This window comes from Wallemia mellicola (genome assembly GCF_000263375.1).
Source record: "Wallemia mellicola CBS 633.66 unplaced genomic scaffold WALSEscaffold_18, whole genome shotgun sequence".
In the NCBI taxonomy this organism is placed as follows: domain Eukaryota; kingdom Fungi; phylum Basidiomycota; class Wallemiomycetes; order Wallemiales; family Wallemiaceae; genus Wallemia; species Wallemia mellicola.
In genome coordinates this window covers 101,153-124,572 of record NW_006531975.1, presented here as the reverse complement: position 1 = coordinate 124,572, position 23,420 = coordinate 101,153, and the positions used below count along the sequence as shown (strand labels likewise).

General features: G+C 41.5%; 11 protein-coding genes across 11 annotated transcripts; 5 read left to right on the top strand and 6 right to left on the bottom strand.

Moving 5' to 3' along the window:
- The first annotated feature begins 14 nt into the window (after nucleotides 1-14).
- On the top strand, nucleotides 15-4,262 carry WALSEDRAFT_47743 (hypothetical protein). Its single transcript, XM_006959554.1, has 3 exons — nucleotides 15-914; nucleotides 958-2,084; nucleotides 2,129-4,262. The coding sequence occupies exons 1-3, from the start codon at nucleotides 776-778 to the stop codon at nucleotides 4,151-4,153; spliced, it is 3,291 nt and encodes a 1,096-aa protein (XP_006959616.1). The 5' UTR covers nucleotides 15-775; the 3' UTR covers nucleotides 4,154-4,262.
- On the bottom strand, nucleotides 22-752 carry WALSEDRAFT_33410 (cytochrome b5). Its single transcript, XM_006959555.1, has 4 exons — nucleotides 414-752; nucleotides 243-372; nucleotides 175-195; nucleotides 22-125 (listed from the first exon to the last, which is right to left on the bottom strand). The coding sequence occupies exons 1-4, from the start codon at nucleotides 652-654 to the stop codon at nucleotides 83-85; spliced, it is 435 nt and encodes a 144-aa protein (XP_006959617.1). The 5' UTR covers nucleotides 655-752; the 3' UTR covers nucleotides 22-82.
- Nucleotides 4,263-4,322: 60 nt separating the features above from the next.
- On the top strand, nucleotides 4,323-5,279 carry WALSEDRAFT_29696 (UPF0016-domain-containing protein; the record flags this gene model as incomplete). Its single annotated transcript, XM_006959553.1, has 6 exons — nucleotides 4,323-4,370; nucleotides 4,417-4,468; nucleotides 4,514-4,938; nucleotides 4,985-5,090; nucleotides 5,137-5,172; nucleotides 5,221-5,279. 6 exons carry the CDS (start codon nucleotides 4,323-4,325, stop codon nucleotides 5,277-5,279), a joined length of 726 nt encoding a protein of 241 aa, XP_006959615.1.
- A 1,071-nt stretch (nucleotides 5,280-6,350) lies between these two features.
- WALSEDRAFT_40048 (putative delta DNA polymerase) lies at nucleotides 6,351-10,038 on the bottom strand. Its single transcript, XM_006959552.1, has 11 exons — nucleotides 10,016-10,038; nucleotides 9,841-9,968; nucleotides 9,726-9,797; nucleotides 9,606-9,682; nucleotides 9,449-9,559; nucleotides 9,262-9,406; nucleotides 9,111-9,217; nucleotides 8,966-9,063; nucleotides 8,759-8,919; nucleotides 7,160-8,714; nucleotides 6,351-7,110 (listed from the first exon to the last, which is right to left on the bottom strand). Exons 1-11 carry the CDS (start codon nucleotides 10,018-10,020, stop codon nucleotides 6,387-6,389), a joined length of 3,183 nt encoding a protein of 1,060 aa, XP_006959614.1. The 5' UTR covers nucleotides 10,021-10,038; the 3' UTR covers nucleotides 6,351-6,386.
- Nucleotides 10,039-10,117: 79 nt separating this feature from the next.
- WALSEDRAFT_33406 (ARM repeat-containing protein) lies at nucleotides 10,118-14,726 on the bottom strand. The gene is made up of 6 exons (XM_006959551.1): nucleotides 14,105-14,726; nucleotides 13,765-14,062; nucleotides 13,649-13,718; nucleotides 13,571-13,603; nucleotides 11,070-13,525; nucleotides 10,118-11,021 (listed from the first exon to the last, which is right to left on the bottom strand). The coding sequence occupies exons 2-6, from the start codon at nucleotides 13,790-13,792 to the stop codon at nucleotides 10,150-10,152; spliced, it is 3,459 nt and encodes a 1,152-aa protein (XP_006959613.1). The 5' UTR covers nucleotides 13,793-14,062; nucleotides 14,105-14,726; the 3' UTR covers nucleotides 10,118-10,149.
- Nucleotides 13,782-15,978, top strand: WALSEDRAFT_58217 (hypothetical protein). The gene is made up of 2 exons (XM_006959549.1): nucleotides 13,782-14,062; nucleotides 14,105-15,978. Exons 1-2 carry the CDS (start codon nucleotides 13,840-13,842, stop codon nucleotides 14,713-14,715), a joined length of 834 nt encoding a protein of 277 aa, XP_006959611.1. The 5' UTR covers nucleotides 13,782-13,839; the 3' UTR covers nucleotides 14,716-15,978.
- WALSEDRAFT_33405 (hypothetical protein) lies at nucleotides 14,730-15,967 on the bottom strand. Its single transcript, XM_006959550.1, has 2 exons — nucleotides 15,426-15,967; nucleotides 14,730-15,376 (listed from the first exon to the last, which is right to left on the bottom strand). Exons 1-2 carry the CDS (start codon nucleotides 15,822-15,824, stop codon nucleotides 14,897-14,899), a joined length of 879 nt encoding a protein of 292 aa, XP_006959612.1. The 5' UTR covers nucleotides 15,825-15,967; the 3' UTR covers nucleotides 14,730-14,896.
- Nucleotides 15,979-16,326: 348 nt separating the features above from the next.
- On the bottom strand, nucleotides 16,327-19,330 carry WALSEDRAFT_61013 (hypothetical protein). Its single transcript, XM_006959547.1, has 2 exons — nucleotides 18,005-19,330; nucleotides 16,327-17,959 (listed from the first exon to the last, which is right to left on the bottom strand). The coding sequence occupies exons 1-2, from the start codon at nucleotides 18,320-18,322 to the stop codon at nucleotides 16,409-16,411; spliced, it is 1,869 nt and encodes a 622-aa protein (XP_006959609.1). The 5' UTR covers nucleotides 18,323-19,330; the 3' UTR covers nucleotides 16,327-16,408.
- On the bottom strand, nucleotides 18,365-19,326 carry WALSEDRAFT_33404 (hypothetical protein). Its single transcript, XM_006959548.1, has one exon. The coding sequence runs from the start codon at nucleotides 19,034-19,036 to the stop codon at nucleotides 18,425-18,427; it is 612 nt and encodes a 203-aa protein (XP_006959610.1). The 5' UTR covers nucleotides 19,037-19,326; the 3' UTR covers nucleotides 18,365-18,424.
- On the top strand, nucleotides 19,330-19,968 carry WALSEDRAFT_40046 (hypothetical protein). Its single transcript, XM_006959546.1, has 2 exons — nucleotides 19,330-19,524; nucleotides 19,566-19,968. The coding sequence occupies exons 1-2, from the start codon at nucleotides 19,447-19,449 to the stop codon at nucleotides 19,950-19,952; spliced, it is 465 nt and encodes a 154-aa protein (XP_006959608.1). The 5' UTR covers nucleotides 19,330-19,446; the 3' UTR covers nucleotides 19,953-19,968.
- Nucleotides 19,969-19,975: 7 nt separating this feature from the next.
- Nucleotides 19,976-23,405, top strand: WALSEDRAFT_58213 (RhoGAP-domain-containing protein). Its single transcript, XM_006959545.1, has 3 exons — nucleotides 19,976-20,831; nucleotides 20,880-23,194; nucleotides 23,244-23,405. The coding sequence occupies exons 1-3, from the start codon at nucleotides 20,024-20,026 to the stop codon at nucleotides 23,358-23,360; spliced, it is 3,240 nt and encodes a 1,079-aa protein (XP_006959607.1). The 5' UTR covers nucleotides 19,976-20,023; the 3' UTR covers nucleotides 23,361-23,405.
- The last annotated feature ends 15 nt before the right edge of the window (nucleotides 23,406-23,420 follow it).

Genomic DNA, 23,420 nt, shown 5'->3' with positions numbered 1-23,420 from the left:
GTTACGAAGGGACGCGGCAGAGGGAAATAAAAGAATAAATTTGCACCGAGATACTATTTACAGGTGGTATTAATATATATGTTCAAAAGCTACCAACGACGGTGTACTTCCGCTTGAAATGGTCGCTACAAAGCTGTTAGCGGTGTGGATAGACGGGAGAGACAAAATACTGACATCCACTCATCCATAGCTGATCTGCGTGTATCGTTTTTAGTTCAGTTTATCGGCTAGCTCTCACTTACCTCTGCTCTCTAGTGAGATCGCTCAGACTGTCTTTCGGCTCATCGATAGGCGTGAGGATATCTTCGTCAAACGAATGGAGTGCCATCCCCCTGGAGGCATCTCTTCCTGCAAAGTTGCCGTATGGACCATCTATCGTTATTAGATGAGTTAGAGATAAGCGATGCTCTCACCTGGACCGTAGAATGATTTCCCTTTTGTTACGTCAAATACTAATCCACCAATGGCGATGTATATCGGTTTGCTTTCGTCTTTGCCGTTGAACTCGTATAGCTCTTTCGGAGAGTAGGATCTGAATATTGTAGATGATTTAGGCGTGTATGTTAGTATCTGATAGTTTATTGACGGATATATCAGTCTAAATATGTCATATATCAGCTTAATTGTGAGGACGAGATTGATTATCGTCGTCATAGTAAGAGTACAACTTGCTGGTCGGTAGATTCTATAGCTATATCAGAGCTAAATATCATATGTTCTATATCTCCGATTCACAGATTGTGCATCTCTCTCTATCACAACCATCTGGTCAGCAATGGCAGAAGACGATGGTGCAATAATAACGTTCAATTTACTAAAGTATTTTCAAGCGAATGATACGGCAGCAATAAAAGACGTTGTAGACAGTCAGAACGCTGCTGGCGTACTCCTTCTCGCAGTCAAAGCGGCTAATCGTCAGTCCTTTATTCACTTCTTTATTATCTAACTATTTATCAGCACCCACTATATCTTATCTACTCTCTTTAGACTCTATAGACCCTAATGAAGTCGACCAGGATGGCAATACAGCGCTCCACATCGCAGCATCAATAAACAGAGCAGATGTCGTCGAGCTTCTCTTACAAAATGATGCTATAAACGACTCAGTACGCAATAATAATGCCCGCACCGCATTCGAAATCTGCAAATCCGAGAGCTGCGCCTCAATTATCCACGATAGTCAGATCAAGTTGAACGAGAAATACCGCGATCTAGTGTCAGAATATATACGTCCATCTTCACCAGATAGTAGAGCAGGTGAAGAACTTATTCAACTTCTCAAGTTGCCGAGGTCACCCGTTATCGACCTCAGTTACATAGACACTCAATCGGGGTCCACGCTGTTACACAGCGCGGCAGCTAAGAAGGACTTTCAGCTCATTAAGGTTGCATTCGAGAACGCAGCCGCTAGCTCTACAATTATCGACTCACGCCAGAAAACACTTTTGAGCTCGTGTAAGGATGACCAAATCAAGTCTTTCATTAAGCTCCAAGAAAGACAAAAACCGAATGCACAGAACGTGCAGACCAGAAACAAGAAAGGTATCCTTAAAAAGTATGTCAACATGGCATCTGGTTGGCAGAATCGTCACTTTGTTTTACAGGATGGTTTGCTTAACTATTACTTATCACCAGATGATGAAGCTAAACAACTTTCGAGAGGCTCTATTAATCTTGAGTATGGTCGCTTGAAAGAAGACAAGAGTGGTGATAACAGGAAATTCGAAATCCACTCTCCGAACAACAAGTTCTTAGTCAGAGCTGATCATCCGACCGACGCAGCATCTTGGAAACAAGCTATTAATTTGACTATCCAGGATATTAAAAGTGGAGATAGAAATTCGATCGATGTACAGAGATCACCATCGATCTCTGGTGGTCGTTCTTTATATGCTCATAGTCACTCACATAGCCGCCATGGATCTAAGTCTTCCCTCACAGATTTCCAGAGCGTAAGAGGCGCTTCGCCGACTTATTCAATTGACGAAACTATCGAGAGCTACGACGTTAACTCTATACCACACGCTGATAAATTTGAGCTCGAGGGACAGAAGCTATCAGCGCATATCGAAGCAACTGAAAGTGTAGGTGAGAAAAAAGTGTGATTTCTTAAGCTCACCTACCACAGCTCATGAATACATTCCTTAAGGATGATGCCGAAGGTGACAAAGAGTCTCACAACGAACGTAAACAGGCGCTGAAGGGCTCCATTGAGACCCTCCACGGCCTTGTGAACGACTGGCAAGCAATGGTTAATGACAGAGAGGTTTACTACAAGAAAGTTCTTCAACATGAACGCGAAACTGCTAGACTTTGGGAGGAGAATATTGCAACAATCGCCGTAGAGACTGCCAAGGTTGAGGGCGAGCTTGAGAACATCCACAAGTCACAAGAAGAGCGTCGCAAAGCACTTAAACAAAAGAAAAGTGACCTCCATGATGCTGCTCTTGGTACATCAAGCTTGTCTCCACCAAGCAAAGCTGCAGTTATCGATTCAGGTGAAACTGCTCCAACTAGATCCGACGGCAATATCTATGCCGGTCAGCAAGATGACCAAAGCGGTGTGAGTGCTCCTCCACAAGCTGCTCAACATGCTCCAATAAAGGATGCACAACGTCCATCTCCAATGGCTAGAGTATCTTCAGAAGAGGATGATGACGACGATGATTTCTTTGACGCTGTTGAAGAGGGTACCCTACCAATTAACCAAGATATCGTTCAAGCTGAGAAAGACGACCCACCAGTTGAGGATCTCGTCCCATATGAACCCTACAGAGAGCTTAGAAGTGAAATGCCAATATCGGATGATAAGCGACCACCAATCAGTCTCTGGAGCGTTCTCAAAAACTCGATTGGAAAGGATCTCACGAAAATTAGTTTCCCCGTCATGTTCAATGAACCAACATCCATGTTGCAGAGAATGGCAGAAGATATGGAGTTCACAGAGTGTTTAGATGCTGCGGCTAAAAACCCAGATCCATTCAAGAGAGTAGCATATGTAGCTGCGTTCGCTGCATCGAATTACAGTTCGACGATGGGCAGAATCGCCAAACCATTCAATCCAATGTTGGGTGAGACATTCGAATACTGTAGATTCGACAAACAATATCGCTACTTTAGTGAACAGGTTAGCCACCATCCACCAATGTCTGCCTGTTGGGGTGAGAACCCAAGATGGATATACAAAGGTGAAGTGGATGCAAAGAACAAGTTCATGGGAACTTCATTTGAAATTAGACCTACTGGTATTGCGCATATCGAGCTCAAGCTTCCAGCCACTTGGGCAAAAGAAGGCGTAACCTACCCTAGAGAGAAATGCAAAGTTACTGGTGAAGAGCTCATAATTGAACACTACAGTTGGAAGAAGGTCACGACCGCAGTTACAGGATTCATAACTGGTTCGCCGGTAATTGATCACTTTGGTGATATGGTCGTCGTAAATCACCGTACAGGCGAGTCATGCACTTTGACATTCAAGGCTCGTCCATGGAGAGGCAAAGGACAAGAGATTAAGGGTTTCGTCGAGAACGCTCAAAAGCAACATAAATGGGTTATTGCAGGTAGATGGATCACCCAGCTCGTTGCGAAGAAAATTGAGCATGGTACTGAGGATATCGGCGCAGATGAACAGATTGACAACAGTGCAGAATACCTTCTCCTCTGGAAGAACTCGGAGAAGCCAAAATTGCCTTTCAATTTGTCGCCATTTGCGATCACCCTTAATGACCTCCCTGGGGACCAGTTGGCTACGTTGACGCCTCAAGAGCGAGCAGACTTGAAAAAGTGGTTACCAAATACCGACTGTAGATTAAGACCAGATCAGCGTGCATTCGAAATTGGTCTTTATGATCTCGCGAATGACCTCAAGATACAGAACGAGGAGAAGCAAAGAGCTACACGCAAGGAAAGGGAGACGGGCAAGTTACCGCCTCACAAACCAAGATGGTTCAATGCTGTCAAAGACCCTGATACGGGCGAAAGAGTTTGGATGCCAACTACAACTAAAGCTGAAAATGGCCAGAACCAGATCGATTACTGGACAGAAAGAGAAGTAGTTGGTAAGTCACGCCTCGACGGCGATGAGTCTCGAAAGTTCAAGAACGTAGATGATGTGAGTCTTGATGGTAAGCTGATGACTGTTCTAACCCGGTAGTAGATATTCATCCATTATGAAATAAAAGACCCACGCTAAGAATGGTTTGCAGTCCGGGAGGACATAGACTTAGAAGTCATATATCCGCTAATTGCTAAATGATAATTACACCCGAAATGTTTATTTTAATGAATTTTGTTTTGTGTTTGTCTTCTCTAGAGCTGCGACGATGACCAACGCAGCGGAAGGAAGCTCAGATATGAGTGTACTCTGGCAGGTGGGTTACCAGACATGCTCGTTATTTTATAAACCTTATTCTCTAGTCAATTGCTATGATTGTCGTCTCAGAACTTGGTGATAAGACGTTCTTAATTGGTGAGCTGTTATTAGACACTACCAGCGAATGCTAACAGACTGCAGCTGCGATATTAGCAATGAGGAATCCACAGTTGGTTGTCTTCTCCGGCTCTTTTGGTGCCCTCTCTGCTATGTCAGTATTGTCCGCACTCCTGGGTCAGATTCTACCAGCACTCCTCCCGAAAAGCTACACACAGATCTTGGCTGCAATGCTCTTCATTGTATTCGGTGTAAAAATGTTCAATGACGCTAAAGGAATGGAGGGTGGCAGGAAGGAAGTAGAGGAGGAAATGCAGGAAGCAATACAAGAAATAGAGCATGACGGTGATGATCTCCCAAAGCCCAGCTCACAGAGACAGAAGAGATCAATCAAGACCACGCTCGCTGCCCTCCTCAGTCCGGCGTTTGTCCAGGCATTTATACTCACTTTCCTCGGTGAATGGGGTGACCGGAGTCAAATTTCTACAATCGCATTAGCGGCTGCCCATGTATGTCTTCTATACTAACTAGCTAGCTGTTTTCTAATGACATCAGGGCTGGAAAACCGTCGCATTCGGCACATCTCTTGGCCACGGTATGTGTACAGCGCTCGCCGTTCTCGGTGGACGCATAGTCGCTTCGAAAATATCGATTAAAACAGGTACGTCCTGTCTTACTTTTCAACACCTTATTAACGATTGTTACAGTCACATTCGGTGGCTCCGCTTTATTCGTTCTCTTCGGTATGTGCAGCTATGCAGTTACGTTAGAATTCAGCTAACAATCCGTAGGATTTATTTACATTTGGGAAATTCTCGTCAGCGTTACTTCACCTGCAATTCAAGCCTAGATATAAAATACCCCATTGAAGCCAATTAGAAACGCAAGATAATAGAAACAATGTAATTTATACACAACATAACTATCTGTAGGGTGCTCCTCAAAATTGGTGTTGTTTGTCGAGTGTAGTATGCTAATATCAAAGCAAGTGATAGAATTTGTAACAAGAAGTCGCTAGCCCGTCATATTTGAATTGTATAAATAGATGCATAAAGGTATCGACTAAATTTTAGTCCTGGGAACTAGAAATTATAGAATTTACTTCGCGTACTTGTGTTTTGTTTTGATAAGTGCAGAATGGGCGATATTTGTATATCTATACGGAAACATACAGAGTTGCTATAGTTTTTTAGACGCTTGATAAGTGTTCTTCATAAAATAAATGCTAACTGGTTCGTTCTGTATGTAAAACATGTTCAGCTTGAAGTGTAGGGTATTGTAAAGTAGCTTAAAGAAGCAAACATGGAGGGTTTAGCTTAATCTTGTGCTTTTATATAGTATTGCAAAATATGTTTATTCCATGTTCAGTTCAAACTATGTAGCGAAAAAATTCTCCATCACATAGCACATTGCAACCGCAGAAAAGATGCGCAAAAAAGTTGGTCAAACTATACAAAAACCCAACTTACAGAGCGTACTCGTCGATTCTTCTAATGTCCCAATCTGTAAATGTCTACACGTAAAAGTAGTCTCGGTATTGAATTTGAAACCTTCGCTTCAGCGCTCACATAGTAGTTTGTATTTAAGTAACAGATCAAAAGATTGTCTAGAATATCACTCTTTATTTTCACGCATTAAGGCCTATCTTTGTTACAGGCGTTTTCGACAATCGGTGTATTTTTCTAGAGTACGACAAAACTTATCTTCATTAACATTTCACTAAAAATTTCCATCTAGGAAAAAACAAAGGATAGAAATTAAAAATAAATCTTGTAATCTTCTATCTGGGTTCGTTCGCTTACCATTAGGATTTTCTTCTGAACAAACTTGCGACATGAATGGAGGACGTCCTCAGATGCAATACACATTAAAGCACAGACAAAACTCTCAAGAAGGGCAACATAGATTGTATAAGCTGACTGTTCATAATAGTATAATTTAATTACATAATAATGCTTTACCATGAATTATCGTCGTTGAATCTCTCCAAAGTGTTGACTGCACTTGCTACTTCAAACTTAGACCGTTGTCTCATATAGAAAATGTTGCAATCCTTATTCGTGCAAATGACATCTTGGTGTAAACTACCTTGACATCTCTGACACTGTGTCCACAATCTAGCGAACTGGACTTGTAATGCGGATACAGAAGCAACTTGCTTTTGGTATAATTCTCCTGCTTTGCCTTTACAATTCTTGCATACAGCAGCATCACTACCCCTAATTGGCGCTTTACATCCCAAACATGTTACTGTTTTAACCGCAAACTTCATCAGTCCTCCTATACTTGGAGTTGCGACGGTTATAGTACGGGTATGATCACCTGTCAACAATGACTGAGACTTTTCTCCTAGAATTGGTTCGAAAATTCTTAACAAAGGCTTCGATAGTTGATTCTCGAGGTAATACTTGGTATCTATAGGGACATTGTTCTCGAGAACGAAGAGTGGATCTTCAGATCTTTCATATGCTGCTGCTCCTTTACTACCTTTCACAATAACATATGCGACACGATCACCGAGTGCCGGTGCCGATCCAGCATCACGCTTGCGCATACGCTCAGCGAGACATACGTGAGCCTGTTTGGCATCGTACTCTGTCTTGGTCAGAGCCTTTGTGATGACTAGTTGACTCATATCGATCTTATTTTGCAAAAGCTCTGAGATAACATGCTTTGTGTAGCTAATAGACAGTAAGAAAGAGTAAAAAATCGATAAAAAGCATAACTCACTCTTCTGCTGCTTTCACATCTCTGTCTATCAACATTTTGTGCAAGCAGGTAGTAATTACCGTACCAACAAGTCTGCAATTGTCACGACGGACAGTTTCTATACCCTTCGTATCCATTTTATCATACTTTTCCAAACCAGTCCAGTATAATCCAGCATATCTCTTCTTATTAATGAGTAGATATGGATAGTAAACCTTCTCGAACTCTAACTTAATAGGATTTGGGAACTTCGATGAGATAACACCAGCGGCTTCGGCGCCAAGTTTCATAGCAGTCTCTAGATCTCTGCAACCGAACTTAATCATGACAGAATCCGTATCACCATACACGACCTCAGCATCATGAGAGTAGTTATTTGAAACCTTATAATGTGATTCAACCTCTTCCTTCGTACGTTCAATCATGCGACGACCATAAGCAGTCGTTGAAGATGAGATAGGTAGGCAAGGTAATTTACCGATCGTCGCACCAGTGAAACCGTATACAGAGTTCGCAGAAACCTTCAAAGCTAATTGACGACCATCAAGAACAGCCCTTCTAAATGGATCTTTCTCACTCTTGATGTCTGCTCTGGCGCGTTTACGTGCAGAAATAAGATCTTGCAAAACTACAGGCAGGAGACCTTTACGTTTGACTGGAGTGACAAACATATCATTGTTTGGCGTCTTGATGTAGTCCTCACCTTCTTTCAATTTGAGACGTTCTACTGTTTGTGGATCTAAGAGGGTGGTATAGCAGAGATTGTGAGCCATCATAATAGATGGATACAGAGAACTGAAATCGAGGGTCGTAATTGGTACATCGTAATAACCTCTGCGGGGTTCAATAACAGTAGCACCTTCGTACTGTTCGTCAGAACCTTCAACTCTCAAAGCTGGAACTAAGTAACCATGAACTTGAGCTTGTCTACATATCTGACTCATAACCTTAATTGATTGACCTTTAGCAAGGAGGTAGTTGAAAGGTACACCAGTGACCCTTGCCATTTCAGTCTGATTAACCAAACTCATCAGTCTGTCAAGCAATCTTTGTGGTAGATAAGCATCCTTTAGACAGTATACAGCCAATCTTCGTCTTGATTCTGGTGTACCATTCTGCAATTCAGTAATAATAGAGTGGTGTACATCTTCCTTCTGTTCTCCAAGGAATTCTGCACAGACGCTATTCAAAGAGTAAGATCTTAGCTTGTGTTCTCTTTGTATGAGCTGTAGCAAGTCTAGTTGTAGACGGCCTTCCATATTTGTCGTTTTTGAATCTCTGGTACCATACGCCTTTGATGAGAAGTGGGATGTGCCAACTTCACTCTTCACGTTCTTCATTCTACCCAAGTAACAGAATTTTGTCGCTTTCAAAGCCTTTGCTCTGTCCATGAGGTATGGAATATCGAAATTCGAGGTGTTATAACCGATGACGACATCTGGATCAGCCTCCTCTACGAAATCTCTCCATGCATTAAGCATTTTGCTCTCATCTTCGAAACTTAAAACTTGACTACCTGCGATATGGGCACAAGATTTGAGAGTAAAGACATTTCTGATGAATGGCTTGCTTTCACCTGAAGGTTTGTTAGTTTATTATATTAAAGTGATATAAACATACCCTGGCGAGTGACCATATTGGCGATTTGGATAACCGGATCAATCTGGGCTTCTGGGAATATACCTTGACGACCAGCACACTCAATATCGAAAGACAGTATACGCAATGGCGCCATCTTCTGCCACTCGCCTTCCGCAGGGTGGGCTATAATATCCTTGTGGCTGAAACGTGTTAGTAATAGCATAGATACGTAATACCAAGACACACTGAATGTCAAACTCGAGCTGAGCTTTGGATACCTTGCTAGTAGACGCTTTAAGGTTGTAAGCACCTCCAGGACACTCAATCCATGACATTCCCACAACCTGGAGTGGTATTAGAGTGACATTTATATTATGAGAGACGAGCATACCTTCTTGTCGATCATGAAGCGAAGATCATAGGAGATGTTAGACTCGTAGGTCTGGATAGCATCATCAAAGAACTCTCTGAAGTGAATTTCACCTCTTTCGAAGCATCGTAGGGTTTGTTAGTCGTAGAAAAGTCCAAAAGGGTGCACTTATCTCGAACGCGTGTCATACTCCTCTGATCAACGAATGTGATCTTGATAAATGGTGACTTCTCATCGCCCTTGTATCCCCATAGACTCCGCTTAGTGTGCATTTCCATATCTGCGACTATTCTCTTCCCGTTGTTTCCAAAAGTTGCCTATGACATTGTGAGAGGAAATCATGAGTAGAATAGACATACATTGAGGTATCCTGAAAAGCCCTCGCATTCTTCCTTCGTGAATCCGCGAGGTGCAGCTATATAGAGATATGGGAGGAAACCGGTGACGTTTGCCATGACAGAGTAGCCATCCTGTGAGCTGGTTAGATGTATAAGCTATAGTAGACGTTCTGTATACCTGAGTGACACCGTGCATGCGAATGAATGGTTCTGCACCCGGTATTGAGGCTTCTTCGAGGTCGATTTGTTGGAATACTTTTGGCGATAAGCTGAGTGTAATACTAAGAACAGAACGCACTTATTGGCTCAACCATGGACTCAAACTTTGGCACAGACGGTCTACCCCAAACCTGGCTACTTTCTGTCGAATCTGGGAAATCGTTAGTTTATACGACAAACGCGATATAGCGCACTCTTCTCCGCTTCATCTTGTAAACTCTCTAGGATGTCAGCAAAAGTACTCTGCTTCTTATCGCCCTGTGAAGCCTGCTTGATTGATTTTGTATCGTCTGTGATCTTCCTCTTCTTATTTATTGGATTACTGAGATATTTGTGAGTTATATTAGTCGTATAATAAGCTAAACTAACGACATATCGTCAATGCGTATGTTTTCTTTCGTGCTCATACTGACGATAGGGTTGTGACGATAACAAAAGAAGACGCGTCGTGAAAGTAAAATTTAAAAAATAACTAAAATAATACAATATATGTAGATTTCATTTTAAATATGCATATACAATGGTGTTCTTTTAAAATTATTGCGTTCATTTCCAACTTCTTCCATGTTTGGGTAGTATGGTACTAAGGCATCCTGTGAACCGACGTATACTGTATTGTAAATACGCCAGTATGGTTCACGTACACGTCGTGCAGGGTGGAACAAACCTTGAAGGGTGTAATTCAGTAATAAACCTGGTCCTAAACCAACTCTCATCGATTCGATAGCTTCCATGACTGCACCAATAACATGAGGAGAAACTTCGTAGATGTTAGGCCAGACGAGATTGAGCATGTGTAGGAGTGCATCTTCTTTGCCGAATCCCGCGACACCGAGTGTGAGATGCTTAATGATTGCAGCCGAAGTCTGACGATGGACGTGGTCACGATCGGTGATAGAGTCTTCAATACATCCAACAAGTGCGTAGACATAATCTTTCGCAAGTTCACCAATGTACTCACAGACCCATGCCAATGCTTTCAAGCAACCGTTGCGGACGTTAAGATCTGGAGTTCTGTACTCGTTGAGGATAGCAGGAATGCAGGTGAATGGACCACAAGTCTCTGCGACAATCGCAATAGCAACTGTACTACAAACACGTGATTGACGCTCCTGGACACGTAAGTTAGTCAACAAGACCGAGAGAACATCTTGTGGACCAATCGCTTTGGCGATATAACCGAATGAGTTGACGGCTGCTCTTCTGATCGCCTTCTTGTTCGCTTTGAGTAAATCGAGCAGTTCGAAACAAATACGCATCCATTCTCTTGCAGGTACGTACTCTGAACCTCTATCAGCAATACGACCTATCAAATTGATTGTCGCTTCCTGTACTTTCTCGTGTCTATTACGAAGAATTGGTGTCATACGAGGAACTGTATTTGGATTAGTTATTGAATCATTATTTCAGGGATCTCACTCACGTAAATCTCTAACCGGTGGTTGCATTTCATTCATACCAACGACATTTGCAATGGCAGCCTCAGCAGCAATGAAACTACCAAGAGTATCTGGATACTCCTCACCTAAACCTTCGAAAAGGACGACACCAAGTTTATGAAGGTATTGCTCTTCGTTACAGGTTTTGATGACGACAGCCAAACGAGCTGTTAAATCAGCAGCTTGCATACGCACTTTCGCACCCTTGTTGTTTAATCTCCAAAGAATAGTTGAGACAATTTGGAGTAAGTATGGCTGGATACGTGATCCTAAAGCGTTGACAATAGTGCCAAATCCATCAAGCATGACTGCATCTTCAAGTGTCTGTTCTTGGAAGGAGTAAATCATACCATCAATCAATTGAATCTCTAATCTCTCATCTATATCAGCAGCACCGAGATTTTCGACGACCTTCGTGATAGTTTCCATAACCATTTTACGCATAGGTTCGCTCTCATCTTTCAAGTTATTGACTATTCTACCAACGATTTCCATAACACCACATTTATTAGCTAGTTCGACTGTCGTTTCGACGACTTGACGATAATTTCTACGATCGAGTGCCATTCTTCTAACCCAGAAATTTCTGAAAAAGTCAGGCAATACCTCCTCTTTCAAGTAACCAGGCTCGACACCATCGGTACCTGCACATTGTTTAACGACCTTCAAAACGATTTTCTTCATTTCCTCATCGGATGATTGGAATTCACGTATAAGAATGACCATAACTTCCTTAGTATAATAACTTGCATATTCAGAATCCATGAGAGGAATGATAAATCCAATAGCCTTGAGGAATGCAGCTAAGGCTTTACCACGATGTTTGCGAATACCAAGCCAAAGTGGCTTAAGAACAGCATCAAAGCTCTCAATACCGTAAGGTGTTGCAGCTTCTGCGAGGGCTGCAATAGCCAACGCACCCATTGTACGGACCTTTTGCTGTTCGTCTTCCAAACTATGTGCGATTGCACTGACGAGATGACGCAAATGTGGAAGGATAGCGCAACCCATCATAATGGCAATTTGCTGAACGATCCTAATACCAGTGTGACGTGCTTGCCAGGATTTCTTAGAACGACAAACCGCCTTCAAGAAGGGCAATAATGCAGGTATACCCAAAGCTGATGCAACTACTGAGAATGCTCTAGCTGTGGTGTTACGAACATACTCATCCATGTGATCAATATCTGGTCTCATTGTTGAAATCATATGAGCCAATCCAGCTGCTTTGGCGAGGTTGGAGATGATTTCACGCCCTTCAACTCTTGCGAAATAGTCCTCATCAATCAGGAGTGGTTCGATAACTACGAGAATTTTGTGAACATATGGTCTAACTAAGTCATCCAGTTTGTAAAGAACTCTATCAATGACTTTGACGAGCAAGTGACGCTCTTGATCTTCTAAAGTACGTTCCATTAGCAATGGAAGGATTCTATCAAAGAGTGGACCAGCGCCCAATTCTCTAGCTTTCTCAGTAATCTGTCTCAAAGCAGATTTGCGTATTTGTGGAGTACCATTCTTGATCTTAAGTAAAAGACGCATGATCTTACGATCTTTCAATTCTTCCATTGATAAACCAGGTTCTACATCTTCACCTTGTAATACTTTACCGAAATATTGGGCATCTTCTGGTTTCAAATATGCCAAACTTCCAATACCTTCAATTTCAGTTGGTAAATCACCGGTTGAGATTCCAAGAGTCTCGGCGGAGACACCCTTTTCAGCGATATTAAAACCAGTGTCCATTGGGATAGCTGACATCATTTTGTGTGCTGATGAGCGAAGTGGCTGGTAACCTTCTGGAATAGGGACAATAGCATATCCCTCAGAGGGGAGAAGAATGTCAAGCTCCTCGTCGGTGATGTAACGATTCCGTGCGCTAGAGTTTTGGGCTGAGAAGGGGTCCAAACCTAGAGGAACGGCTGGTAAACCCATGAGAGCAGGTGGAAGCATAGCAGCGACATCGGCGACTGTCTTGTCATGTACAGGATTTGTTGAGGGTGTTTGATCCCAACGTGAACGACGAGGTTTGGTTTCAGAGGGTGTGGCTTCTGCTGGAGCTTCATCCCATCTCGATCTGCGCTTTTTTGGGGGTTCTTCCTGCTTTACTTGATCTACCTGCTCTGGTGCAACATCCCAGCGCCGTTTCCTCTCACGTATGGCTTCTTTCGGTGGTGTGGCGTCATTCTCTACTTTGAAGGCTTCTCGTGGGGGAGTTTTATCGCCATCGAGTGGCTGTACTTGCTTGCCATCATTTTCTGCCTCCTGCTGTTCTCTGCGCTCCTCGATAATCTTGCGCACGCGTGCTTCCTCCTTGTCGAGCTCATTCTGACGCATTCTGTCGGCGTATGAGGATCCTTCAACGCCCTCTCCTGAGAAGTTATCATTGCTGAGGTCACCTTCACCACGGTTGAAACGTCTATTATGGTAGTCTGATTGCCTGTAATGTGTGAGTAAAGAGTGTAGTCGTGGTAGATCGACGAACCTCTCAGCGATCTGCTTCTTCTTTATAGTATCGCTAGTGACTGTTAGTAGTTCGCTTGTAGGATTAAGGGATACCCACGCAAATGGATTGTGATCTTCTTCCTCAATTTGCTGATTGAATTCCTCCAAAATTTCCTTTGGAGCTGTGTCTATTGAGGTGTTAGTAGTTGGCTTATATTTAAAACGCTGACTGACAACTCGTTAACTCCTGACGTTCTGCCATTTTGTGGCGGTCGTTGTGAAAGAGACTGAGTTTGAAATCAAACGTCGATGATGATTTTTAATATACCGCGTTCACCATCAACTACAGAAGAATATCCTCATAGAAATATACGTGGTTTGCCCAATACACAGCGCAACCGTGCGATTTCACCCGCAAAGATCGAGTTATTGGCAGCACAGCGGAGAATGTCAAATAGCGTCAGTCAGATTGATAGCCATTCTAATTTAGGTACGCGGCAGCGTGAAACAGCTTCAGAAAACGCGTATGAAGGTGCGAGATAACATATCAAACTTTCCATCTGACATCCCATAGAGAGACCAACTAAGAGAACGCGCACTATTGGTGAACGTGTAGGTGAAGCAGTCTACAACACTGTTATTGTCGCTGGTGGAATTGGTGCTGCTGCTTATCGCTACTGGAAAGGCGACGGGAGTCAGGAGAAGCAGCCCTATGATATACCATCAACCTCCTACTCACCTGATCAGAGTATACCAGGTTCCTTTAACTACCGTGAAGCTGAGAAGGAGGACGACTATGTCGACATTGACAAACCAGTTTTCTCCCCCACGAGTACACCGACGCGGACGCCAAAGAAAAAGATTTACAGGGTCAATAGCAGGTTTAGGAGCGTGCAATCGCCAAAAAGCAAGCCGCGAAAACAGCCAAAAGACAAAGACGAAGACAAAGACAAAGCGGATGACTCAAATAACAGACTGGATAGCATGTCAGCACGTCTCTCAGCCATGATCGCAGATGGTCAGAAAGCTCTCGTTGAACCCGCTCAACTCGATGATGAAGATCTAGAGGATGAGGTACTACCACCATCGACGTCATTCACCTTTACTCAAACACTACCGAGACAAGAAAGTAACTATTCAATAGGTGAAGGTCTACGGGCAGCAGCATCTTTATATTCCAAATAGATTGGATAGTACAAGGCAATACATGTGCGAAACATCTTATATAAGTTAAAAAAATAAAAAATCGGGAGTCTGATCCGAGAGCTAAATAGTTTGTCGTAAACGAGGGTATGCTCTTACTTGAACGCTTGAGCGCTTAAGCGCTTGTCTAAATATGAAAGAGAGATAAGAGTGAAAAGAGTTTCTAAAGCGAGTTCTTGAAACCAAGACTGAATTCATCGAATTTATTGTTAGTGAAGCCCAAACCTAATCCATAGATTGGTGCCTCTCCGAATTGGAAAGAGTTGAGTGAGTTTGTCTTGGACATTGGAGGTGGAGAGCTCAAATTGCTGTCAAGCGATGTAGACAACGAAGGTGTTGAACCTGCTCTTTGTCTCTCTCCAATTCTAGATAACAATGAAGGGGTGTATTGCTCCGCCTGACCATTTTTTGGGGGCGAATCGGTTGATGTGTTTGGTGTGAGTGAGAGACTGTGCATAGTAGGTGTTTGAGTGAATGATTGTCTTGGTGAGACTGTCATAGTTGGTTCTTCTTCACTCAAAGGCAAAGGTGGTGCCCCGTTTGCGTTTGCGCCATGAGGGAAAGTGGAGTGGATGAAGCAACAACGCTTGCCATATGGACAAGACCCAGAATGCCAGTAGGTAGCGCAAAGTTGAGTTTTGAACTGATTAGCAATTAGTAAAGCAGCTCGCAACAAAAAAGAGAAGACGCACTTTTGGATGTCTAGGAACATCCCTAAGCTCATCTTGGCCGTGTGCAAATTGGCATTTACATCCATACCTACAGGTGCCCTTCTCCTCCCAGGATCTGCAAAGTTCCGTCTTATAGAGTCCTAGCTTTCTGTTGTTAATTGATGGGCCAGGTGGGCCGTCGTCAACTTGCTGCTGCTGCTGGAATTGACGATTGAGAAGGAGCTGATTTGAATGAATTTGTTGCTGGTGTGCTTGTATGATAGCCAGCTGATTAACTAACTGGTCTGGCTCCGTTTGAACCTCGTTGTAGAATATTTCGGGGTGTGCGTTTGCAAAGCTAGGCGGAGAGTGAAGCTGGTTGTTATATTCTGAAAGTGGGCTGAATAGGCTGTCCATCGGGTTCAGCTTGTAGACGTCCATCGCTGTTTTCTCTAAGTGTAATTCTAAGGGAACAGTTATACTTGATGATCACGAGGCGAGGCGGTGATTTACAAATTTCAAGTTACGCAGCTCCAAGACAACTTAATAAGTTGTGTAGTAGTAAGCGTAAAGGAAGTTAAAGTGTCTTATAAGGACTCCCCTTAATATCCTTTTAAAGTAAGTCTAATTTTCAGACCCCCAATAATATATGCAGGAACAAGACAGTCGAAGAAACGTTATAAAAAATATAATCGAATGTTTAAACTAACAGTTAAGTAATTAAATCATCTCTATTGGCTACACCCCTTTGTCTTGTCTTTTCACTTTTACTACTCCATACGCAGAAAGATCAACTTTGATAGCGAGGTGCATAAATGAATCAACTATTACGCAATTACGGTTTAAAAAGCCGATTTTTTTACAATATCTATAGCGTTTTTTATACACACTAATTCACACTTTCATCACATTCTTAGACTCAGCATGCCGATCTAATTAAAATGCGGAATCTGTCATCAGGTGCAAAAATTTTTTACAAATACATAGTATTTCTACAAAATATTGTTATCTAATTTCTAGACTATTCAATTGTCCACTCCATGTGATCTCTTTGTCCATTTGCCGATTAAAACGTCGAGATCTGTCAAGACGAATTTACAAATTGACCTTGAGAATATAATTGAAGACTGTTGCAGACTTTTTGCAATCGAATGTCTTATCTCGATCGTTGAATCTTTGTATAATTCGTATACGTCATTTTGCAAATATCCAAAGTGTACGTCTAAAACTTGGGCGTTAACAAAAACCTTATTCAATAAGTCAATATAAGCATATAGCCAGCCCTCTTCAGTTTTGCGACCATTCGAGACACCCAGACTTCTTGAAAGCTTCGTAGTCCAATTTGATGATTTATTGTTAGTCGATGATTGTGTTGGCGAGAAATTGTTGTTGGAATAGCTACTCAAATCTAATTTCTTTTCGAGTTGATTTTGCACCTCATCGAGTGTCTTATTAAAACCCCAAAGAGCGTTCAGAAAAATTTCATCTTCGACCTGCGATTGTACGAAATTTTTTCCAATTGTGTAGACTTCAAATAAGCCCTCAAGGATAGTTTCTAATGATTTAACTTTAACTTCAATGTGGTTGAGTTTTACGACATTTCTACTATCAAGCCATATTTGGGGTGAAACGTAAAGTCTAGGTGAAATATAGGCGCCTTCTCTAATAGATTTAGCTAGTAATTTCATCAACTGGAATGGTCTCCTCGTTGGATCACTGTGGTACCAATCAAATGATGGTTTGCCTCTGCTTGGTGGATCAGGTATAATTGGTTCAGAAGTGGCATATAAATTATTTGATAGTGTTTTAAATAAATTGATCCTGTCAATATTTTGCGTTAAATTGATATTTCTATTGTCATTTATTGTATTTAAAGGTAAAGACGGTGGTATACTTTGATTCCTTGATAAAGATACTGAAGTTCTAGTATTGGGTTGTGATATAGCTCTGAGTCTACCTGCCGTGTTGTTTTGCGGTCGCTGGCTATCTAATGTATCCAATTTGAAAGCTTTTGTCGTTTCAGTTTCAAACAATTCAGTCTCATTCGATTTATTCGCTTGCCTACGTTGTAATAGTGAGCCTTCACCAACGGAGGAATTTATTAGAGGAACTATCTGATGCTTTTCACTGAGAGAAGCCATTGAAGAAGTTCTTGTTGGTAACTTGTATGATGAATTCGTAGAAGATGATCTCGATCTGTTCATTGGTGGTCTTCGAGGGGAATCAGTGAGCGTCTGATTTGAGTCGCTCCTCTCTGTAGACACAGGTGGTTCGAGAGGTGAACCCGGCTGTATGGATATAGAAGGTGTAGTTACATGTCTTGTTTTGGGTTGCTGTGGTGATACCTGTGTGAACTCGATCGAGGGTGTATGCATGGATTTTGAATTCAGATGTGAATCGCTTGAGGCTGTCTTATGAGGTGAAGAGACAGAGCTCGTAGGAGACGATTGATTCTGGGGTGGTTTGTTTTCCAATTCAGATTTCTCGTCGATTGGTGAGTTTACTAGAGCTTTTTGGACTTCATTCGTGTCTAAAAGTACTTCTAAGAGTCTAATTCTATCTTTATATGTTTCGTGCTAGAAGAGAGTAAGAGGTGGGTAGTAAGAGAGTAGTAGACTCACTATTATTTTCAACCTCCTCGCCTCTTCTAACCTCCTAGAAGTTGGTTTTTGTTGGCTGCTATTTGTGCTATTCTCTGCCTCTACTCTACGCATAACGTTCTCTAACAAATCCATAGCGTCTTTGTATGCGTGCAAAGCTTTCGGGAAATCGTTATCTTTATCTAGATTTACTGCTGTATTTGCCAAAGATAAAGCGTTGTTGAGCATCTGTCTTGAGCTTATTCTCGGTGTTGTTGAGAATGAAGGTGTTGTAGGCGTGTATGGTTTATCCAAACTAAAAACTCTATTCAAAGTTTGCTCGTCATTCGCGGAAGTCATGGTAGATCCTGTCCAAGCGTCGATGTAAAATAAATATAAATAAAAGACATTACAACCGTAAGTATAAATAAAAAATGTTATCGTTGTTATCGTTCTACTAGACTAGACTGCCCAGCTTGGCCTTGCTGTGATATCTCTAGCGATCAACCAGCCGAGGTTTGACTCCCAGTTCTGACGGAGGTTTATCAAGTCTATTTGACAGCTAGCGTGGAAACCCTCTGGAGTTTTGTCCGACTGGCAGATTTCGTCGAGACCTTTAGCCCAGGTTTGTAAGATGGATGCGCTAAACATCGCACCTTGGTTATTTACGTTGTCATCAATTTGATTAAACCAATCTGACCAGGACTGTCTTATCTTTTGCCATATATAGTCTAATGAAGTCGGTAATTGATCATCGGTGATAGTTGGAAGGTGACTCAAGAGTCTGATGAACTGCAAAGTCGTTGGCTGGATAGCGATAAATCTGTCCGCTGGATGGAGATTGCTTGAGGTGAAGAAGGGCAAATAGGTTGAGATGACTTTTGACCAATCAGTCAACGGAATTTTTAGTCTCGAGAGTGTGTAAATAGCTCTAGTGTTGCCGAGAGGGATAGAATGTATGATGCGGTTGGTGGAATCATTGAGGGCGTGTAAATAGGTGGATAGAGATGGCTGGGGTATTTTCGAGAGGATCAGAGATTTCACTGATGGCTCTTGATTGATGATGTTATTCATTATGCTGAGGAGGGACTGATGGGGGAGAGAAGCGAGCAAGACGCCCAAGTCGGGCTCATCCGGCGTGTGGTTGTTTATCGTTGATTTAACTTTTTTGAGTGATCTAACCGGTCTATTCTCGTGTTCGTCATCTGGGATGGACATCTTGGTGTCGTCCTCGTTGACGAACTCCCTCTTCTTTGAAGATTTAGAAGATTTCAAGAGTTTTGTAGATGTTTTTGTATTACCAAAGTTGAATCCCATAGGAGATATTGCGGCCATTCTTAGTATCTGAGATGGTGATGATCGTTAGGCAGAAACTAATATATAACATTATTATAAGAATATTTAAAATTTAAATTTTTTAATTAATTTATTTATTTAGCTATTAATTAACAATCTTCTCTCTCTAGCGTTAGTTAATAGAAGATATGTCATCGACTCACAGCGGTTTAATTAGAGTTGTAAAATGCCCAGGCGATTATATGTCCTACGCTCTAGCAGACAAGGTGTGTTATCTCAGCGTCGACACTCACTCTAACTCGTCTAGGACTTCAAGAAGGATGAGATAATAAGCTACCTCGACAGCGCTAGCTATTCAGAGCGCGCCTACACAAGCGTACAAGTCGACAGCGATAAGCACATCGAGCTCAACTGCGATCTCGTCTACATCAACCACTCCTGCGAGCCTAACGTTGCATTCGTTATCAACGGACAAGACAAAAAGAACTGGTTTTTAAAAGCCTTAGTCGATATCAAGAAGGATACCCCGCTAGAATTCTTTTACCCTTCCACAGAATGGTCGATGGACCAGGCATTTGACTGTCACTGCAAGAAAGACAACTGTCTGGGATTTATTAAAGGCGCTGCATTCATTAACAAGGAAAATTTAAAAAATTATTTTGTTAACCAACACATCCTCTCTTTGATAAATTAACACGCCTTTCTTACTCACGACCATCACCTTGGACTTATTTTCTCGAAATAGAGACTAGCGTTGGCAATAAAATGTCATCACCCGCTCCCTCTGAATTATGTTTTGAATGCAGTCTACCAATGTCCGGCCAGTTCGTCCGGGCCTTGGGCAACATCTACCACTTGGATTGCTTCAAATGCCACGATTGCGGTAAAGTCGTCGCTAATAAATTCTTTCCGATACAGTCAAAGGACAGCTCAACTTCTTTCCCTTTATGCGAGACTCACTACTTTAAACGACTCGATTTAATTTGCTACAACTGCAACATGGCTTTACGCGGTTCTTATATAACCGCATGCGGCAAAAAGTATCACACCAATCATTTCACCTGCTCCATTTGTCACCTCATCTTTGGTCCAAAGGATAGTTATTATGAGCACGATCAACAAGTTTTTTGTCACTTCCACTACTCAACTCGCTTCGCCGTAAAATGTTGCGGTTGCAAAGTCGCGATCCTTAAACAATTCGTAGAAATTAATAGAAATAACCTCAACGAGCATTGGCACCCTGAGTGTTACATGATCAACAAGTTCTGGAACGTAAAACTTGCGCGTCCGAACTCAAAGCTACTGTCGTCATCAGAAGAAGAAAGTCTTGAAACCCCTCTAGCTTTGCTCGATAAGCAAAAGAGAATGGAAGAACACGTTTTCCGCATTTGGACAGTCCTCTCCGCATTTGAAGAATCTTCTGCTGCTTGCATTTCTGAAATGTTAAGACATGTTTCAACCGGTGCATATATTATTGCAGTTAGAATGGCTGGTAAATTTATCATACACGTAGAGGTCTTATTCGCCGCTATGGACAAAATCGAAGATTCCTTTATAAAAGAGGGTTTGAAAAGTGAGTTTCTTCTTTGATTTTGGGTAGAATATTTACTTACAACTCCAGGTCCTTCTCATAATCGTGAGGCTCGTATGTTGTGTCGTAAAACAGTATCTTTCCTTTCAATCTTATCACATACACACGAAGCTGGATCACGCAGAATGGGTATAACAAAGGAATTACTCTCATTAGTTACAGGTTTAGCTCATTATTTAAAGATTTTAATTAGAATAGCCCTCACTGCTTCACTCAAACTTGATCGCGATTACGCTGATATTGAAGCGTTACCTGCCTTCCTTGATAAACTCTCCTTATTATTACAAGATCCAATCTCATCAGCTCAACATGATAACGCTGATGACGAACGTCAACTAAAGCAAGTCAGTTATGGTTATAAATCCATGTCAACATCTTCAAAGAAGTCTAGCGTCATTGGTAGAGGAATATCTAGTGATAACCCAACAGATCTTTGTTTCGCCTGTAATGCGACTATCGAGGATGACTGCGTTCGCTTTGGTTTATCATTAAGATGGACACTTGATTGCTTCAGATGTGACGAATGTCACCGTCGTCCAATTTTACCAGTCAGATCAGTACGTGATCGTCAACGTGATCGTGAACGTCAAAGAGATAAACGCAGGGATCAAGCGGCAGAATCAGGAATAGCTTATGATAGCTCAACTGATTATGATGCAGAAATTGCTAAATTAGAAAGAGCAAGTACATCAGATGGTGGCCGTCGCTTACCTATTGAAGATTATTATCTTTCAAGACCAAACCCTGCAACTTTAGCTATACCACCAAATGTCAGTCATAAAGCCGTAATGGCTGCAGAGAAGGCTGCTACTAAAGTTGTCTGTACACAATGTAAACATACCGTTTCACATGCTGAAAAAGGTTTCACTTTCTCAACTAAACTTGAACAATACTCTTACTTACTTAATGTTGCATTAACTCGTCTTTACATGGTACTTAAAACAAGAGGTGCAGTACCACCACCTAAACAAAAACCTATTGGTTTGGAGAACAGCAAATCGAACCAAGGCGAAGCTTCTCCAGATTTACTTGATGATCAAAAGAAGAGAGATAGAGAAGCTCAAAATGCTAGTAAAGAAGTTTATGATAGCTGGCGTGATTCAAGTGAATTAAAGAGAATTAGACCACAAGAATTAGAACTGGATAGGAAGTTATCAGCAACAGCTAGATTACCTAGAAGATCTACGGTCGTTGAAAGTCCAATTGGTAGAAGTGCAGTACCATCAGAATTATTCCCATCACCAATTGATGATCATCCACCAATTAAGCAACCTGAGGTTCAAGCTGCTCAACCTGCCTTAACTATCAAACCTGATTCGGGTGTTCGAATAGTTCATGAGAATGCGCCAAACGTAATTTCTGAATTGAAACCACAATTCTCTAATAGTGATAATAATGAAATTATTTATACTTCACAAACTGATAAATCACTTGATAGTGATGTAGTATCGTTAGTTGATATGCCACAAATCATGGAAGCTTCACAAGCACGTGAGCAAAGAAAATCATTATCAAGATCTAATAAGAACATTTTAATGACTGAATTGTCTTCACTTGAATCTTTGGTCGTTAAGCATGCAGCTTTATATTTATTAGAGAGATCTGAAATGTCAAAGCATATTGAAAACTTGGATGATCTTTTAGATTTAGTTGAACAAAAGAAAGCTAATACATTCTGGGGTAAATTCTTCAAACCTAAAAAAGAACAAAAGAAGACAGGTATCCTTGGGTGTACTTTAGATCAGTTAGTTGAAAGAGCTGGCGTTGAAACTACAATGACGAACGGTCAATATAAGTTGACGATTCCAAGCTTATTTGATGATTTACTCATGGCAATGAGACAAGTTGATATGTCAGTTGAAGGTGTATTTAGAAAAAATGGTAATATAAGGAAGTTAAGAGAACTAGTTGAGGCTATCGACAAAGAAGTTTATAATGGTAACTTAACTGAAGAATCACCAGTGCAGTTAGCAGCACTTTTAAAGAAGTTTTTGGCTGGCTTGGGTGATCCAATTTTCCCTCATAAGTTATATAAACTATACACGAACCTCCAATTAGAGATCGTTGATGAAGCTACTCGTAAACGTATATTACACTTACTTATCACACTTTTACCAAAATCCCATCGAGACTTGTTAGAAGTTTTATTCGTCTTTTTAAGATGGGTTGCGTCATTCAGTCATGTTGATGAAGAGACCGGTTCAAAGATGGATATCCAAAATTTGGCAATAACGATAGCACCATCTGTATTATACCCGCCACATAGTCCATACAATAGAGAAGATACAATAATATGCAATAGGTCAATAGCCGAGTATCTTGAAGATCAAGATGAATTCTACTGTGTAAGTTTGATTGAAGTGTGGTTATACTATAAGCTGACTATTTCATTAGGTACCAGAAGAGATTTTACCAATTCTGTACGATCAGGAGTTATTCTCTTTCGCTACAGCAGAACTCACTCGTAAAGATATCAGGAGAAGATGTGAAGTAGTGTTTAATAGGAAATAATAATAATTTTATATAGTCAGTCTTTTTCTTGTTTGTAAATTTAATCAGATAGTTTCGTCG